We start from the raw sequence: 20,651 nt of genomic DNA on the forward strand, positions 1-20,651 counted from the left end.
TATATATCCATTACATAAACTCATATTGAGTTCAGAATGATGAAGATTGACAGGGTCTAAGGTTAATAGGGTCTGAAACTTACAAGAATATACAACATCAATTAGGACTGACCTAACTATACATTATCCAGCTATCTCTTAGTTCATCATGAGTTCAGCACAATAATTTTATCTGTCTTTCATTCTAAGACACAGAGTAAATTCCGACATCTCTAGGTAGCTTCATTACAACTTGGGATCATGGGAAGTTTAAACCACCTTGCATATATTTATGGTGAAATACCAGGATTCCTGGTGCCATCTGCAGTGGAGGCTTATCTAAAGCCAAAAATCGGCTATAAGGTTATCCCTTAGTAAGGCATCTGGAGATCCACAAAAATATTTATTGCAGCCATAAACTTTCTAATGCTGTTTTAGAAGATCTGACACAATTTAACTTTTAAAACTATTTGAATCAAATCAGGAATTCCATAATCAGGGATTAACTCATCTGAACTACAAACAGTATCCTCAAACAAGATCCTGTAGGAAGTTTGCTCAATCAGAGCTGGTCAACACCCAGAAAGTAACAGTTCACACCAATGGCAGATGGTTTTTCTTTTGGTTTTTCGAGACAGGGTTTCTCTGTGCAACCCTGGCTGTCCTGGTCTTGCTTTGTAGACCAGGCTGGCCTCGAATATAGCGGTAGTCCTGGCTGTCCTGGACTCACTTTGTAGACCAAGATGGCCTTAGACTCACACTGATCCACCTGCCTCTGCTTCCCTGGGTGCTGGGATTAAAGGCATGTGCCACCATGCCTGGCTCCAATGCCAGATTTTAGAGAGATACAACAAAGCACAATTAACAGGATAGTCAGAGGTTGGAAGCAATTCTGGGGTACATCACAATACAGACCTTGCAAATATGGGATCACCTCCAGAGATCTCTCATGCCTACTAAACTTCCCCCAAATCAATGGCTCCTGACAGCATGTCAGAGGCTGGAAGCAGTTTGGGGGTGCATCACAGTGCAGACCTTGTGAATACCAGATCACCTCCTAGACAGCCCACATGCCTAGTGAGCTCCCTTAGCAGGGTGGCTCTTGGCACCAGGTGATATCAGCACTGCCAGCCCAGGAATCTGAGAATGGAGTCCCTGGTGCTGTAAGTTCTGCACTGGATCTATATACGAATGGAAAGAGAACAAGGAACACTGAGGAGAGGTAGGGGGGGGGGGCGGGGAATGTCATTACATCCACCCGACTTGTCGACACCACCACTCAGTTATGTGACCTCCACATACCTGCAAGGTAGACCTCCTTGTCAGCTCAGGAAAAGATGGGTGCAGAGTCTGGGGGGACACTTAGAAGAATTTACTCCTCCAAGCAAGCCCTCCAGGGATTCTGAGATGAGACCAAACACAGATGGCACCTAGGAAAGATGCCTTATGAGCTCTTGTGGTACAGTAATGGCCCATCTACATCTGCTTCTCCTTGAAGCCAACCCATTTAAATACTTTCAGAAATAAGTGTGTCCCTATTCCTCAGTTATGCATGAAGAAATGTCATCTAAAAGTCTAGCATTGCCAATGGTACATCTTTATGGTGTCAACCGCTCATAGGTGAGGCAATGATCTATCAGGCTGTGTGTTTCATGGAGTCTTTATCTTGCGTTGCTTTTCCCATTGTATATGAATTAAGCCCAGCATTTGCTCTGGCTCTAACAGTGAGGTTCCTGCAGCTATCACTCCAAGGAAAACAGATGAAAGGGTATGATAGGCCAGATGGAAAGTATTTAATTTTCTGGCCATCCACGGCTCTTTGCTTAGAGTGAGAAATCACCCTCTGGATTTCGAGTTTCCACAGCATGTATCTGTCATGGCGTGCTAACGGTAAGAGTGCCCTGTAAAGCTGCCTTGGGCCTTCTCTTTCTGTTTGTCCCATAAATGTGCGCGGTATTTGTCTAGAACGAAATTGACATTCAGGGAGTCAGGTGGAAAATTGGTTGCTGAGAGTTATGGACACAAATGCTATCAACAACCTTAAAGTATCCAGTCTCACCGAGTGCTGAGTCTTCCGTGGCCACTTGAAAAGGCCAGAATATATTTGCCCACCTCCCTGTCAGTATGGCCAGACAGCCACAGTGTGGCTGCTATTCATCCGCTATTTGCCCTTTCCTCCATGTAGAGGAAATAGGAGTAGTGCCTGCCCCAGCACTATTTGTTCTGCCATGGTACAAACACAGAGCTGAGTATAAGGTGATCGGGCACAGTGAGATAGGGCAAGGGAGATGACAGCATGGAGAAGGAGAAGGAGTGAAGTTAGGGGTCCATTTTCACTTCCCAGGGAGCTGGAAAGAGCCACAGTGGCTTGGTGGCAAGTCTCAGTCAGGCTCTTGCAGGTTTGCTGTGCTTCGAGATGAGAGGAAGAGAGTAGGTGAAACACTTTGAACACTGGTTTCCAGGAATATGTGCAGACATCTTAATGTGCTGTGATGATGTCACAGCACCATACCCAAGAACAGGAGCCTACACTGCTGCCTGAGGGTCCCACATCTGCTGCATTCCAGATCCTAAGCAAATGGCCTCTGAGTGTCACTCCCAGATGCCTGAGCACCCTACTAACCCTCAGTGCAAAGCACATGGGCTGGGTAAGAGTATAAAGCTGGATTGCAAGGCCTGTGGAGAGCATTTGATTTAATGACTGGGCAAGTGAGTAGTGACTGGACTTGGCGCCTTACGAATCTCACCCGACCCTTGTAATGACCCAGGATACACAGTATGTGTCCATAGTTTAGGCTCTGACTGTAATAGGATTTGACCACAGATGACATGCGCAGTCTGGAGAGATGGAGACAAGCCTAAGGCCATGGGTCTAGAAGGATAACGAACCTCACTTTGTAAGCAGCAGCAGCCTCTGGAGCATCAGTCGCTCCTCCTGAGTAAGACCCTCATAGCTCCAGGCTAGTTTTCCCTATACACATTGCTCATCCATACCCTATGTGCCTCCTTCTACCTTTGTGTGCAGAGATCATAAAGTTCTGCACATTGTACGCCCACCTCCTCTTGGAGCTGAGGTTTAGGGTGGGTGTGTCCTCCTGCAGGTCCTTGATGTCCTGTGCTCTCTCTGTCTCTGCAATGGGGTTGCAGTAAGAGCCAACCAGAATCTGATCTGTGACAACCTGCTGCCTCGGAGGAACCTGCTCCTGCAGACACGGCTAATTAATGATGTCACCAGGTAAGGTTACTAGTGTCATTCCAGATGTCAAGTGTCTCTCTAGGTAGGAAAACAGACTTTGTGACAAGTCAGACAAGTAACATCAGAGCAAGCAGAGGAACTTTTTTTATGACTAGGACCATGTCCTCCAGCTTACTTAGGGGAGTTCTGCAAAAATTCCCTTAAAGTAGCTGAGAAAGGAAGATAAGTACATTCTAATAATTAAAGAGATTTTGTTTTATTTTTTTAATTTTTATTTTTTACATAAACATTTTTATTACATATATATATACACACACACACAATAAGCTACCTGCAGCAAGAAGAACCATGAAATAATCAGGAATTATATAAATATTATATTCTTAGTGGTTAGGCTATTTGTATTGGGCAGCCTTGAAGAAAACACCTTTCCTATCTTGAAGCATCTAAAATTCTGAATGTAAATCAATATCTATCATATCTCCTCATTATCAACTTAAAACATCTATCTAGACCTAAAAACATCTTAATCCCTAAACAACTAAGCTTAATTGTAAAACTAAACTATCTGGTCTTCAACTCCATCAGAGACTTGAGAATGAATAAAATTAATTACCTGAGTATACAGAGGCTTCAGGGTAGCAGCTTCCCGAATGAGAAGATGACACAGACAGTTTGTTGCCTGAACAACAAATGTTGTTGGAGCATCCTCTTTAGCTTTTTGTCTATCTGACAGACATATTTGTGAGGCAGGAACTGTTGAGTGCCCTGTGCTTACCCTGTCTTTAAAAATAAATTCACCTCTGTTGTTCCTTCATGATATATTCATGGTTTTATATAGAATTGTTCTAAAACACTTTAATAAAATGTGTGTCCCAAGTTGTTACTACAGTTGCTCATATTTAAAGATACATGAGCATTTACCTGACTGGTATCTGTGAGGGTCAGTATAGGCCCAACCAAACTTCCAATGCAGTGGTCTCTACATGTGGCTGTGACCCATGTGAGCTCACTGGGCCTGAACCAGGCAGGCCTTGTGTGCCTTTTCCATTTTCTGTGTAGGTCCATGTTCTGATCCACAGTAGTGTGGGAAGAACCTTCTTCCAAAGTATGGAGCAACACATAGGCCTTGGCCACAACACAGATCTTTCTTTCTTTTTCTCTTCCTTCTTGCTTTCCTTCCTTCCCTTCATTTTCTTTCCTTCCAGGCTGATCTCCAACTCAGAGATCTGCCTGCTTCTGTCTCCTGAGTGCTGGGATTACAGTGCGCAACCACTGCCCAGCCAGATCTTTCTTTTTAACAGATATCTTAACACAGCCTGATTTGTATGTGTCCATCTCACATAGAACATACCCAGGCCCAGGAAGAGTCTCTTTCTTCAAGTATTATCTACACATTGAGAACTCTAAGTTGTCTGTCCCATACTTTTAACTATCTTTTTCAACCTTAACAACGTTGACTAATATACCTTCTTAATGTTTTTAAGCATTAATTATGCTTACGGAACAAAAACTGCTAGTTTGAAAGTGACTGTGTACAAAAAGACACAAAAATTGGTGATCATATGTCCCTTGCAGCATTTACAGAATCATTGCAGGTGGTTGGCATTCAATAAATGCCTTGTCTTGAATATTTTTTTAAGTTTTTTATTTTATAAGAAGTTACTGCTGTGCTCATAGTTACCAATAAGAGCTTAGCCAATTGCTAAAGGCTGCACAATAACAGAGTAAAATGATTAAAATTCTCTGGCCTAGGTTTAATTGGGCTGGTGCCTCCTCTTGGGTTTGGTTCAACTTGTTTTTTTCAGTTGTTTGCTCTCTGCAGAAGCAGCCTGTCCAATGTTTAATTTCAGTATCAGACCGAACATCTTCCTGGGAGTTGCTGAAGGCTCGCCACAGTACAAGAAGTGGTACTTTGAGTTAATTATCGACCAAGTGGACCCTTTCCTGACAGCAGAGCCCACACATCTGCGCGTGGGCTGGGCCTCCTCTTCAGGCTATGCCCCATACCCTGGAGGTGGAGAAGGATGGGGAGGCAACGGCGTCGGTGATGACCTGTACTCGTATGGCTTTGACGGCCTTCATCTTTGGTCAGGTGGGTAACTTGTGAAGGCTTCCACCCTCCGTTCTATTGCTGAAAATAACTGAGCCTCATAGGTTTCACATTGTGTTGAAATGATAGAAATGCTTAAATCCCAGGAGTCTGTTGGGCGGGAAGAGCCTCAAGTTTAAATAAGCTTCACTTATAAATTTATTCTGGGAGTTCCTTGCCCTGTCACCCAGCATAGGTCACTTAACTTAGGCTCACTATTGCAATTCAAGTGTAAAATGCCTGTCACAGGCTCCTGTGTTTGAATTCTTGGTCACCCGCTGGTAGCACTTTCTTGAGAAATTGTGGTAGTGTTAGGAGGTGGCACCTAGCTAGAGGAAGTAAGTCATTGGGTTCATACCTTGAGGTTTATGCTCAAGTCGAACTTCCTGTCCTCTCCCCACTTTCTAGTCCATTGGTATATTAGCAGACATCTGCCATCTATTCAAACTTCCACAGATGTTTCCAGCATGTTTCCACTATGCTTCCTCTGCTAAGATGGCTATAAACAAGTGTAAACCCTTCCTTCCTGTCTTGTAGCTATTTGATCACAATGATAAAGGGATCTAATACACTCAGGATCTGTATCTGTCAGTCCTTATTTCAAATAGGGTTATTAGAGTTTTTGAATAAGCACATCAGCAATACTCAGCTTTATTTAATGGACAGTGAGCTATGTGCTTTAATATCATAGTGACCTTTGAGGTAGCAGATACTGAACTCATGTTACAGATACATAGACTGGCACACAAAGACTAAGGCATGCCATCAGTCACCCTGGGAAGGCTCCTGATCTCATTACGTCATCAAGACCACGATGTCAGCACGGCTTGCTGCTTCAAGTTGTGATGGCTAGCACCTGTAGGTTAGTGTTAATCTCGAAATGACTTTTTAAAAAAGATAAATACTGATGGCCATCCACAACCATGGCCCACGAATGTGAAGGGATGGGTTGTTTCTGCCTGGGTAGAAAACGCAAGGCCAACTCTAAGGTTTTCACCCTAAACAAGTACCTCACCTCTCCTGTTTATTGTCCAAAGCATGTATTGTCTATATTTCCTTAAGAACTGCAGCTGAAGATAATGGGTACATGATAAAAACTGCCTTACAGAAGCACTGTGTGCCGTACTTCCTACAGAGGAGCCATAGTACGCAGTCTTCGTTAAATTCAGTGTGAAAGAAAGTTTCTCAACAAGATCAAACTACATAGTGACTTTTCTTGTGTAACTGAGAAGTGCATACCCACCGCATTCTTCTTCTTCCCTTAGTCCAGTAGTTGTCAACCTTTTTAGTGCTGTGACCCTTTAATACAGTTAAATACACTACACCTCATGTAGTGGTGGCGCCCCCAACCATAAAATTATTTTTGTTGCTACATCATAACTGAGTGTTTACTACTGTTATGGATAGTAATGTAAATCTCTGCATTTTCAATGGCTTTAGATGACCCCTGTGAAAGAGTTGTTTGACCCATAGGGGGGTCACAACCCACAGGTTGAGAAGCACTGCCTTAAACCATACTTTAACTGCCTGATATCAATCACCCTTGTCACCTGAGAGTCTGATAGCTTCCTTCTTGGAGTGCCCTTTATTTTTAATCTGTTAAGATTAAGTTCCTTGTTATTTTTGTGCTGTTTTACATGCAGACTAAAACTTTTAGGGCTATTGTAAAAATACTCAATTTGTACATTTATCCAGTCTGGACCACTGAGAGGGGCAGGGAGGATACAAATGTCTACTTGAGTTCTGTGTGTCCCAAGAGGCAACCCGGAACAGACAAAAACTATGCAAACTGGAAGGGAATTCCTCTTGCTCTCTACCCCCCCAGCTCACCTTCCCTAGTTCTTCACAGAAGATGTCTTCCCTTCCTAGTTCTCCAAGTCCCACTGTGGAATCACTGGGTCCGGAGGTGCGCAGTCAGAGCCTGTAGCTTAGGTTTATCACCAGAGGATATGCAGTCTCTCTGCAAAGTGACGAGTGACTGTGCATGGGAAGTGATGAATGCTTACATGTGTCAGCAACTCCCAAGATAGCAGGCAAAGTCTGTGAGTGACTGGATGGGTTCAATGTGAGGGGCCATTGCCACACTGCCTACTGATGGCTCCCATCTTATCATCCCAAGGCTGCCTGCTCCAAGGGACCCAAACCATACCTGCAGAGGACTCTGTATAGAGACTGCAAAAGCGCAAATCACAGCCTCTCAATAGATGAGGCATATTGGACTCTTGTTTCAAAGGCAAACGAATCATTTTCAGAGGAAAAACTACCTTGTCCTTTTTGATATGCAGTAGTACACTTACACACATTAGGAAATGCTTGTATCTATTTGTAGACACTTGCAATGAATACTTTGGTGGGTCCAGGGGCAAAAAACAAAACAACGATAAATCCAAAGGGCCATGCTTCTATGCATTGCATGACCTGAGCATCATAACTGTACATCATTGCATGAGTGAGCAGTTGCTCCTGTCCAGCTCTCCGTTTGTCTCATCCTGTGTCCTACAAGGCAAGCTAGACGATCCAGGGCCGCACCCATCACCACTAGCAGTGGCTCTGTTTTATTGGAAGAGTGGGAAAATGGCTGGAAAGTCAGCTTTGCAGAGGCTTGTTGTGAGTCTGAGTCTCACACATGCTTTATGATACGATGCAGTACAGTTGTGCTCGAAGGCCTCAGTCCCAGAGTCCCTACCACCTGGTGAGATGTAGCGAAGGCAGTGTGTTTAAAAGGAAAAAAACAGGTAAAGATTATGAAAATGTACAAAGAAGAAACACGGAGAGTATACATGTGCTTTCTTTAGAGTTAATAAAAAACATTGTGCAACCTGGGGGAAAAAAAGACAGTGTCTATAAGATTTACAACTTCTCACTCTCACTCATGGAAACCCAAGGCTTTCTTCTCAAATCGAGACTGCACCCTGACTTCTGAAGCTTCACACAGGAAACATCTGTCTTATAGGAGGCATTCCAGGTAAATACATCATCAGCATGCGCTTCAGCTGAAGAAATAAGGTGTCTGCTAATGACTCCCACCAGGACGGCAGAAAATTTGGGGCATCTGAGGAAAGGGTAATTGCCTGATGAATAAATGACATCAGCTTATATAGGAGAGAGGATGGAGGATGATTAGGGAGAGAGATTGGAAAAACCGGTCATGACAAATTTTCTTCTTTTTCTTGAGATTTAAGTTTCCAGGACCATTAACTTTATAGTTGTCTGTGTACATAAATTAAGCCCCTGACTGGAACTGATCTGTAACATACTTATTAAAGAACAATCGATGTAGTGGCTGGAAAGAATTGCATTGCCAACGTTTTATCAGTGAAAAGGGTCAAGGAAAAAAAAATAGCATGGCTCTCTCATGCACCAAGTTGTTGAGTAGGGGAGGGGCACTTGGCAGATTGCTTACTTTGTATAGACTTTCTTTAATTAGAACAAGGTATAAAGTTGGACAGGGTGCCACATGCCCGTAAACTCAGCTATTGAGAATGCTGAGACAAGGCTAGGCTGTGGTGGCACATGCCTTTTTAATCTCAGCACACGGGAGGCAGAAGCAGGCGGATGGATCTCTGTGAGTTCAAGGCCAGCCTGATTTACAGTGTGAGGTCCAGGACAGCCAAGGCTACACAGAGAACCCCTGTCTTGAAAAAAACCAAGAAGAAAAAGAAAATAAAATGATGAGGCACACGGCTTCCTTGAGCTCAGGAATAAACTACAGCTGCACTATATTTTGAAATTGGTAGTTGAGATTGATAAGGGGATTTTCTTCAATGGAGTAACAATAGGTACACGAACGGCTAGGAGGTGTGGATGCCTATATCTCGTGCCACATAGAACTCACAGAGGACTCTTGGGAAAGCAGACAATAAAATCACAGCTCAACACTGCTGTGATTTCACTGTGATTTCCGTGAAGCTTGGGAAAGCAGAAGATCCTCCTGATCTGTATGTTTATCTATCAAAGTTCTGGGTGCTTTTAAAATTAACTGTCCAAATTCACATTTCAGTTGTTTGCTGGTTTTCCAAAACCACGGCCATGTTGAGAATTGCTCATCAACGGTATTTTCTGGAAGCCAAATTAGGAAAAGGAAAATGTGTTGCTGGTAGCAGTCGTTTTAATGTCAAAACCAGAGCTCAAGAGTGAGACAAACATAACAGGGTTTTCTGAGTTTTGGTATCATACATTCCTTTTAAAGCAAACTTGATAGGAAAAGAGTCTAGGGCCTGGGATGGCTAAGCACCATGCTGATGAAAAGGAGTCCGTCTCTCCAGTGGAAAAAAATGGAAAGATGTCCACATCACCTACATTCTACACTGTGCTCGGTGTTGTTTCACGTTTAAATAATTTTGACTATAGGTCTCCCACTGTGATCATCTAGAGTCCAAAGTCTCCCCACATGAAATGGAGGTCACCACTGATGGCAGTCCGTGCTGTGGCTTCTGCAGTGTAGACACTCAAGCCCCGTGTTCAGTCTAGCTCCATTACCCCACCTCATCTCCCCTATTTCCCTCCCATCAGTCCTCACACCTCATCTTCAGCTCTTTCTTTCCTATTTATCATATTCTATTCACTTTTCAAGTCTCTGTGTGCCCCATGTTTGCTGACAGATTTGGCATCTTCCTCTACCTCTGGCAGACAGGACCTTCATTCTAATATTTATCCTGTGATTTTTATTTGAATATCCACTCCCTGCCCACAGACTGTGACAACTACATCATCATCATCATCATCATCATCATCATCATCATCATCATCATCACCTCCTCCTCCTCCTCCTCCTCCTCTTTCTCCTCCTTCTTCTTCTTCAAGACAGGGTTTCTCTGTGTAGCCTTGGCTGTCCTGGACTTGCTTTGTAGACCAGATTGGCCTCGAACTCACAGAGACCTGCTTGCATCTGCCTCCCTGAGGGCTAAGCTTAAAGGCATGTGGCACTGTGCCAGGCTACTGTGAACTTCCTAAAGGCACAGAATAGGCCTTCTGCCTTTGATTCCCAGCCCTAGAGATAGTATCAGACACAGAGAGATGAACATCTATATTGTTTGTGATGAAAGGAAGGGGGCTGCGATATGGCTTTTTCAATTACAAAAATTAGAAATATTTATTTTAAATTAAAAGTATAATAACTTTGCTATTTTAAATCAACCACAGGTGTTTAATCTATTACTGAAATAGTAATAGCCATCAAAAACATTAAATAGTTCTAGGTTGACTTTAGAAATATTACCAAATAGGTATGTATAAAACTTGTAAATAACACACATCCATCAAGAGTAGACATTTTTAGGTTACCTTTATGACATGTTGTGAAATCATTAGAATATAGCTTTTAATATGTATATTATTATGCCATAAGTTATAATACAATTTGTCAAAAACAAGTCCAAAAGACTTACACATTCTGGCTTTGATATACTCTGCGTGTATACATGTATGTGTGCATGCACATGAGAATTAGTGTGTTTTAATAGAAGCTATTTTTCTTACTCTTTGACAATTTCATAGATGTTTATATAGAATTTCAGTCATTTTTGTGCCCCAATTACCTGCTTTCATATCTCTCTGATACTTCTCTCTCTTTTGCTAGAAACTTGTTCTTCTCAACAAGACTCTTCCCATTTAGATCATTTTTTGAGCCATAGAGTTTAATTAGTTGTTCACATGAGCATGGGTTGGGGGGCTATTTACTGGAACACTGGCAACCTATAGTTGTCTACACCTCTAAGGAAAATGATAGCCCATCTCTAGTTCTCCTAACTGCCCATAATCCCTCAGTGAGAGGTAGGACCTCATCCACCCTCCCCTGTGCATGATGAAATGGTGGCAGGGCCAATTTGGACAAGTCTTGTGTAGTTACCCACAACTGTACTAAGTTCATGAATGTATCAGCCTTGTTGCACTCAGAAGACTCAGTTGCACAGCACTCTTCTTCAACCTCTGTCTCCTGTGTCCTATACGATCATCTTTTGGGTTGTTCTCTGAGCTTCACAGACAATGATAGAGACATTCTGTTGAGGGCCAACATTCCAAAGCCACTTATTCACTACATTATGGAGTTATACTTTTCTTTTTCTTTCTTACTTTTCTACATAATAGCTAATGTTTATAATGAACATATATTAGTTGTACACTTAACAAGGTGTCTTCATCTTGTTCCTGGAACCCTATATTAATTTCCAGCTTCTCCCTGTCTGTTCCTCTGGTCCCAATAGATACATAAACCTGAGGTGAGTGGAGACTCATGATAATACATGGAAAAGCAAGGTATTTTTCTCACAATTTTGGGTCAGAAGTACTCGATCATTTTGTGAGGAAGATATGAAAAAAACATTTCAAAACCACTAATGCACCTATAAATTACAATGTGTTTTCTTCTTTTTCCGAAATAATAAAGCCATTTAAAGCAAATAAACCTAGTTGCAAGTTTTACTGGCTAGAGGGGCTGCAGTCCTCTCTGATGGCACCTCAGTCAGTCCCCATATCCTTCTGAGAAAGCAGAAGAGAGAACGCCTTCTCTTACCTATAACTAAATAACTCCAATGACATCCACTCAGAAAGTGCCGTCTGTCCCTGAGTATATACCTAGTAGATTCACTTCTCATTGCTCTTATTCTTAGTAGCTTTAGAACTTTCTCCAAGACATGGTTCATGTCAAGCATGGTGTCTGTCCCCTCAGTTAGGAGCTCTTCTTCTATTGCATACTTACTGTGTTTCCCCACCTCTCAGTGGTAGCCTCTTAAGTATGTCTGTGTGCCTGATGCATGTATGCATCTGGGTACCACAGTTTTATTCCTGTGCTCTACCCACCAGGCCGGATACCCAGAGCTGTGGCCTCCATCAACCAGCATCTGTTGAAGTCAGATGATGTGGTGAGCTGCTGCCTTGACCTTGGAGTACCCAGCATTTCTTTCCGAATCAATGGACAACCTGTGCAGGGCATGTTTGAGAATTTCAACACGGATGGACTCTTCTTCCCCGTGATGAGTTTTTCAGCTGGTGTCAAGTAAGTTATGTCTGCAATTTCCTGGAAAATAGCTATGACCCCACTGTAAAACTTCCCCCATCACCCTCTTGAGCTGAGGAACCAATAATTTCCTTTGGGGTTGTGTCTCAAAAGCCAAATTGCTCCCAAGAAAGTGGTGGCAAAGGGGCAAGAGGCAACCAAGCTCATTCTCTCCACCTGCTTACTGCATAGGTACCCGCTGCAGGGGCTGTACTATGTACTCAGGTAAAATATATCAGAAATCCTAAGAACAATACGTGCTCATTATGAAAACCTTGAAAGAAGCAACTATAAACGTTACAGTAAAAGCCAACCTCTAATTTTTTATTTCATTTCATTTTTGTTTTTTCGAGACAGTGTTTCTCTGTGTAGTTCTGGCTATCCTGGAACTCACTCTGTAGGCCAGGATGGCTTCAAACTCAGAGATCTGCCTGTCTCTGCCTGTCACTTGCTGGAATCATACCCACCACCATTACCCAGCACTCCTTCTAAATCTAGTGCTTAGCTATAATCATTGTTAATATTTTTATTATATTCATCTTTTTGCTACAAATGTGTGCATACTTTCTAAATTGCAATCACTGCAACTGTGTAGTATAATTTTTTACTCAGAAATAAGTAATGAGACTTTTCCTGACTCATTAGGTAGCCTCAAAATTATTTTTATGGGCACATAATCTCTATTTCACTGCCTCTAATATAACCATTTCTTTAGTGTTATGTTTTCATGCCAATTCTACTTCTGTTGTTACAGATAGCACTAGTACAGACACACCTGTTGTGTATTACTGTTTTCTTCCTCTCAGAAGAAAGAAAAAACGTACTCTTTTAAGATCCAAATTTATAATGACGTAGCCAAATTGATTTTCAGAAAAATTCCATGAACTGTTAGGAGTTTCTTATCAATAATTACAAGGCCTAAGATTCTTTGAAAACCACAGATTTATTCAGGAAACATTTTGCAGCAAATGGAACCTAAACTCAAATTGTAGCAAAGCTGTCATCAATAGAAATTCAACTGGTTTTCAACCTTTGACAGCGTAATTCCTATTCATGTTTGTATGTTTAACAGCAAAGATATTTGTATGCCCAAATAGTGGATAGTGCTTCTTCTCTGGATGATGGATCTGTTTGACTTATGTGTATGCTACACACAACCTCTTTCTTTTCCTTTTCTTTCTTTTTTTCTTTTCTTTTCTTTTCTTTTCTTTCTTTTTTTTTTTTTTAATGCTATGAATTCAAAAGCCAAAATTACATCTCTGGAGATTCCAGATAAAATATCTTGGGCCTGTGGTATCATTTAAAGTGACATATTTGGGGAGTTAGGAAGAAAGTTCAATTATGTGTGCACGCACACACACACACGCACACACACAAAAACTTGTATTCAATCCCAAGGTTGCATATAAAACTAAGCCAGGAGACTGCATGCACTTGTGATGTGGGTGCTGAGACGAGGAGGTGAACAAATCCCCAGGGGTCACTGAGCTAGCCCACATATGTGGCATATCCAAGACCAGTGAGAGGCCCCGTCTCAGAGAGGCAGATGGCACCCAAGGAACAGCATCTGGGGTTGTCCTCCACATCCATGTATACACAGGAACGTATGCACAGCACACACACATACAAAACACAAGGCAACATGTGAGAATGCCCAACCAATTGAATCCACACTACTTTTACTGTTGTTGGTTACTTTTTATCTTACCCATTTGAAATAAAATAAATAAATAAATAAAATAAAATAAAATAAAATAAAAAGAAATATAAAGCCTAATTTCCTTCTTACTCTTCTTTCTCCACCCAGTACCTTTTGATGGTTTTATGTTCTCAGCCTTTCTCATAATAATTTTGGGTGGGCTTATTGTTAAGTTATATTTAAGGATGCTAATATGTTTTCTATAGCTTCAATATTTCTTCCAAGTTATGATCTACCTTTTATGGTTAGTTTTTATCCCAATACATTTTTTAAAGCAATGTAAGTAAAAACCATAGGACCCAAAATAGTACCACTCAAAATGTGCATTATATATAGATAAATTGAATTAACTTAAGCATGTGCTATACGTGCCATATTTTTATATTCCACTGCTTACTGCTGTACTCATGGTTCTTCCTTCTTCTTCCTTGTACCAGACGGATGCTGTTTTAACTATCTTAGTCTTGTTACACATTTCAATGTCAAGAGCCCCCAATAAGCCCTTTTCCCTCCAAGCTGTCTCAGCCATTCCATTCTCCAGCTCTGTATTTTAAAGAGCTCATAAGTGACTAAGCCAGACATAGAAGTTACAGTTTCAATCACACTTGTATCCATAGATGTCATTGAATCGTGCAACGGGAGCAGGGTATGAGAACAGAGGCTTAGCATGTTGTGAAAGGCAGCCACTGCAAAGCCCCTGGTAGGATTTTCAGAAGGAAGCCACTGGCATGGGCTTCATACTAACAAAGACTAACAAAGCCGGACGTGTTTGTGTATTTTCCGAAGGGAAGTAAGAAGGGAACTAAGGCACTATGGTAGCTAAAGGGAGCCTAGTGTAAGTCACATTGCACCTCTCAGCCCCACTTCCTAGGCGCAGAGAGACTGCATAGAAGTCTAATGCAATACAGCAGGATCCTCACTAAGGCTCAGCACCTTCTCTGGAGAAAGAGGTGACCCTCAATGGTCAGTGCCCAGAACTACACTTGTCTAGGTCCATCCTCAGCACCCTTCTCCTTTCTTTTTTTTAATTTAAATTTATTATAATTTATTCAGATTACATCCTGATTGTTATTCCCTCGATTGTGTCTTCCCATTCTCACCCTCCCTCCCTCTTCCGCCCTATTCCCCTATCAGGTTTATGTCAGAGGCAGTCCCCTGCTCTCCCCACAACCGTGGAGAATGAGCTGCCCATTGGCTACATCTGAACAGGGGGTCTAGGTTTACTGCATGCATTGTCCTTGGATGGTGCAACAGTTTGTTCAAGCCCCCTTGGGTCCAGATCCATGAGCCTTGTGGGGCTCCTGAACTCTCCGGAGCTTTCTGTTCTCTCTTTACCAGAGCCACTCTCTGGCTTTAGATTATGTTCACAGAGAGAGAATACTTAATTTTTAAGATCTCATTTGAAAAAAACTATTTAGATTTTTTTTTAAAAATCATTATACATTATTTTATTAATATTTAATTTAACACACATTTTAGTAAAGATATATTTTATTAAAATATTTTATTATTTGAAATTTTCATACATGCGTATAATATATTTTGATGAAATCTAACCCCATTTCCTCCTCTCCAACTCCTCTCTCATCCCTCCACCACTACCCCTCCTAGTTGTATGTATTCTGTTTTTAAACCCAGAGTCATGCCTATATGTGCATAGGTCTAGGGCCACTGCTAGGGTATGGGCAGCCTCCCAGGGGCCATGCTCTTGAAGAAAACACACATGCTCATGACAACAGCTCCTCAGTTAGAAATAGGACTTTGCCACATGCCCCATCTTGCTTAGGTATCATGCATACAGTCACAGCTACTCTCTTATAAAACAGCACTGTCTCACTGGAGTAACCTATTACCTCTGACTCTGACAGTCTTTCCACGGCCCCTTCCATCATTTTACTTGGACATTTGTAGGAGGGGTTGTGATATACATGTTCCATGTGTAAATTCAAATCTTTACAGAGAGTGTCTCTCCAACCTGTTGCAGGCTAATTGATTTTTCTGGGTAATTTGCATTTAAAGAAAAGCGCATCTGCTTTTGCAAAATGTACACTAGTGATTTTTGTATGTGTGTCTCTGTATGACATGTGTGCTCGTGTGTCTGTGAATGTGAGCACATGCATGGCAAAGTGAATATACAAAGGTTAGAACAGCCTCAAATGTTGTATCAGTCCTCACTTTTCACTGTGTTTGAGATGGGTTCTCTCTTGTTCGTCACTGCCGCTTGCATCAAGTTAGCTAGCCTGCAAGCTTCCATTGATTCTCCTGGCTTCACATTTTATCTCCTACTTGGTGCATGCTGGGATTAAAGATGCTTGTGCTACTACAACAGCTTTTAGTGGATTCTGGGGATCTGAACTCTGGTCATCAGGCTTGCTCGCTTCACACTTCACTCGCTGAGCTATCTCTGAGTTTGGTCACTCTTAGGCATCTTGTCATCCATTCAGACTCCTTCAAAGCAGTGAGATAGGATTGGTATTTGGTTTGAGTGGACCTTGCTTTGGAGTCCAGTCTTGATGAAGGACTTTAGAAGAGGCAATGACATAGGTGACTAAAAGCCATCCATACTCAGGGGACGTTTCTGGCATCTCATCTCTGTCAGTAGGTCATGTAGCCTTCAGAGCACACAGTTAACAGAGAAATAAAGTTACAGGGTAAACAGTGAGCTGTTCACTGAGAGAATTTAGCAAACTTGAAGAGTCCAGATGTGCTGGCTTCAAGAGTCAGCAGCTTGGGTCTGGGTGCTTTTGCTCCTAGCAACTGAACAGATGGCGTGACAAAGAACAACTTAAGTTCCTCCATGTCACTTGAGCCTGTCCCTGAAAGCACAATCAGAACGACGAAGTTCTATCTCTGGGTCTCATGACTGGGTGTTATCACAGAGAGGTAGAAACACTACCCCCACACACATGCTTCTGAAATGCACTTTCAGATGGTGTCTTTACTCCAGGTTAGTGCTGGTCTTATAGTGGAGAGAGGTCAATTGGCCATTTTCAATTGTGTGAATGGTTTCAATAAACCAACATTTACTTTTACACCAAGTTGTGAAGTATACTTTGGCACTAAAACTGGCCACTTCTTGTGGCGCCAGAGTTCAGTTATACAAAAAGAGAGCGCAGGATATTAACTCTAGGTTAATTAAAATATGTTACTGAAAATAAGCATGCTTAATATATTTTTTAATTTTTAAATTACCATTTCATACCATACATGTGCTTGGTTTGGGGGGTTTTTTTGTTTGGTTGGTTTGTTGGTTGGTTGGTTTTTTGGCATTTCTCCAAGAGAGAAAGTGGTGTGCCCATCTAGGAAGAGAGTCTTATTTCCCAACAGAGGCTTCTTCAGAATTGTTTCTCGTACTCATTTTTAATTCGTGTAAAGTTTCTAAATTAGATTTCTCGTCTGCAATCCCATTACCTTCTGCTCAGTGATCTTTAATGAGGTCATACTCTTGAATTTTTTAATAAATATTTGTATCATTGCAAACTATGTTGTTAATTACACCTGATTAGGATGTCCCTGCCAGCAATCATGGAAGAGCAAAGTGCACAAAGAGCAAAAATCTTTTTCAATTAGATTTACTCGTGGCTAAGTCAAAGGCAGCATGAGTAATTACTGACAAGATGCACAAATCAATACGTGCTCCCTGTTATGAATGTGCTGCTGTCGTTTTCTTCTCAGTGTGGCCTGTTTGTGGGTAGTGCTATTAATGTCATGATGTGATAGTGACAACCCTATTCAATACAGAATGGAAGATGACCATATGTACCTTGGATATCATCCAAATTTTCCAGTGCTTTCCATGTGAGGAAGCTTGTGTTAAAAGATGACATCATCCTTGCCCCTCGCCTGTAAATAGTATCAGGGTTCTGTACAAAAGGTGACATTATACAAAAGTAATATAGTGAATTGTAAATAGTGAATTTGGGGTGCTCTTTTTGTTCTAAAAAAAACCCAATGACTTATTTACTCTAGTAGAATACATTTTACAGCTGTACATTCCCCTTTTGATGTATTAAATCATCTTATATAACTGTTACCAGCCCCTTCTAATTAATATTTTTAACAATTCCAAAAACAGTTGGTGGCTGTGGTTGCTGCTTACTTTTCATTGGTATCCACCAGACTTGGCTAAAATTCAGATAACCTACGGCTTAGCTATTTCCAGCTTGCTGTGGTCAATGCTGCGGAAATTATTGCTGAGATAAATATACTGCTGCAGAGAACAAGATGAATACTGGATGGATTGCCCTGGCCTTCATCACATGCAAGCCAGTAAAAATACGAATATGTCCATAACTCAGATTGCTCTCCAGTCTTAGCATTACAGAGTAAAGATGCAATTATGAATCATGACTTATTAAATTAGACTCAGGTCAGCAAAAGCTTGCTAATAATCCCCTCTTAACCTGCATGCTTTTCCTCTTTGGACCACTACCCTAGCTATCCCAGAGGGGTTAAACAGCAGCCACAAGACTGAGACATCTGCAAAGTGTCTCCACGCTTGCTACATAGCTGTGGATGGTAACCGTGCAGGATGATGAAAGAAAATGCTAGGAGGATGGCAAATCTTGTCTCCACTGTTACTGTTATTTTGTTCACTGATACATCTTTCAAATCTGACGAGAGGTATCTCCATTGCTTCTGCAAATTATCAGGCAAAAATCTCCAAGATGAAAATTGTAAATGCTAGCATAGCTTTTTCGGTGCCATTTCCTTTTGTTTTCAAATTTTCTCAAGCAAGTAAAACTTTCCCCTACACATTCCAATTTCTTCTATTTCCAGGAGGCTATGACTGCTTATCTTTGAGAAGAAAAAAACTTTATCTTCATAAATTTGTTAGGAAGAAAAAAAATCTTCCTAATATCTGAGTTCAAGGAAGAACCTCAGACGAATGGAATAGTACTTTAGTGGATATATATATATATATATTCTCCAATTTCATTAGTCAATCTGATATATAGTATATATGCACATAATTTTAAATCTAAGCTCCATATGTAAGAGAAAGCATTCAATACTTTTCTTTTTAATTCTGGCTTTTTCCACTTAACATAATGATTTCTAGTTGTATCTACTTTCTGAGAAAGTCATGATTTCATTTTTCTTTATGGCTGTATAAAATCCCATTGTGTGTGCATACCACATCTTCCTCAACCATCAATATCCTGACTGCTTTTAAGAAAAAAAATAGTGTAGCAATAAATGCAGAAGTTCAAGCATTTCTGTGGCAAGCTGACTTCCAGTTCTTTCTATAATGTACTCAAGAGTCAAATATCCAGGTCATATGGGCCTATTTTGAGTTTTTTTTGAAAAAAAAATCTCCAGACTGATCCCATTTTGACTACACAACTTTATATTCCCACCAGCAGTAAATTAAGGTTCATCTTTCTCCAAATCCTTATCAGAAATCCTCGCTATTTTCATATCTTTTATCCATTCTGATTGGGGTGATGTGGGATGTCAAAGCAGTTTAAATTCCTATGAAATTGTCTTTTTAAATCGGTTACTGGAGCTCCTAGTTTTCATGGTCTCTGTTGAGAAGTCAGGATGTAGCCGATAGACAGCTCATTCTCCAAAGGGGGAAGGGGGCACAGGGGAAGAACAAGTGGGAGATTGCCTCTGACAGGAACTTTGATCACTGCCCCTTGCCAGAGAGGCCCTGTGGGAACAAGAGGAAGGGGAAGCAGGCTATCCTGATGAGACCTGATAGGCTGTGGTCAGATAGTGGGGGAGGAGGACCCCATCTGTCAGAGGTCTAGGGGAGGGGAATAGGGCTGAAGAGGGAGGGAGGATGGGAACCGGAAGGTAAGAGTGAGAGGATTACAATCAGGATGTAATGTGAATAAATTATAATAAAATAAAATTTTACAAAATCAGTTAATGTAGGGGGAAATCTGAGGACAAGGAACAATTCACTTTAATAAACACAATTCTTGAATTCTCTACTTAATGGTTGGTAGAGCTGAGAAATTTAAAGGATACTGGAAAGCAGGGAACACACCTATTTTTTAAAAAAAAAGAAATTTACATTTCAGTTTTATGTTCTCAGTTGTGAATGTGGCAGAGCTATTTTTTAAAATAAGGTCAAGATTAAATGTCCAATGAAGGATTTATTGAAACAAACGGGTACATGTAACTTTGATTTCTACTCCTGGAAACCTATGCTCTGGACGTCTGACCCTGAGTGAGTTCTTGTATGGGTACTTTAGTTTGTATTGCTCCTGTTAGGAATAAAAACACTGCAGTCAATGATTTAAACCCTTCAACTTTTTTTATTATGAATTACAGAGTTGTAGCCAGTGAAAATTCAAAAGCTTATCCAATTCAGCCCTGCAGTGAGGAGTCCAGGCTAGACTCTCAGGAAACTGCCCCCTACCCAGTAAGCCAGCTCCTGTTTCAGAACTTTCTAGGGTGGAGTCCAGAGATGCCTATCTAAGAATTGCCATGCTCTATGGAATTGGTACAGTGCTCATGTGGTTCTGTGCCATCGGGTGGCACTTACTCTAACTGCCGCCTCTCACCGCTGTAGTGGATTTATTAGTGAGTTGCATGCTGGACTCCCCTTCTGTGATCTCTGGCATAGCCATAAGCGCATGCCTCTGTTCATTTCTCTCCCAGTCCTGGACTTCTGCCCCCTGTGGAGCCATTCCTTTTTCCAGACAGAAGTCCTCGGGTAAAGGATGAGTCACTCTTC

The 20,651-nt window shown here is 41.4% G+C and overlaps 1 protein-coding gene across 1 annotated transcript in view; it reads left to right on the plus strand.

Moving 5' to 3' along the window:
• RYR3 (ryanodine receptor 3) overlaps positions 1 to 20,651 on the plus strand; it is a 529,413-nt gene that overhangs the window by 270,201 nt on the left and 238,561 nt on the right. Inside the window, exons 18-20 of the mRNA XM_084776329.1 lie at positions 3,081 to 3,214; positions 4,984 to 5,270; positions 12,069 to 12,261. Of these exons, the coding sequence (XP_084632455.1) occupies positions 3,081 to 3,214; positions 4,984 to 5,270; positions 12,069 to 12,261 (614 nt within the window). The remainder of the gene's footprint in view (positions 1 to 3,080; positions 3,215 to 4,983; positions 5,271 to 12,068; positions 12,262 to 20,651) is intronic.

The sequence above is a fragment of the Acomys minous genome (assembly GCF_964271855.1).
Source record: "Acomys minous genome assembly, chromosome: 3".
Taxonomy (NCBI): domain Eukaryota; kingdom Metazoa; phylum Chordata; class Mammalia; order Rodentia; family Muridae; genus Acomys; species Acomys minous.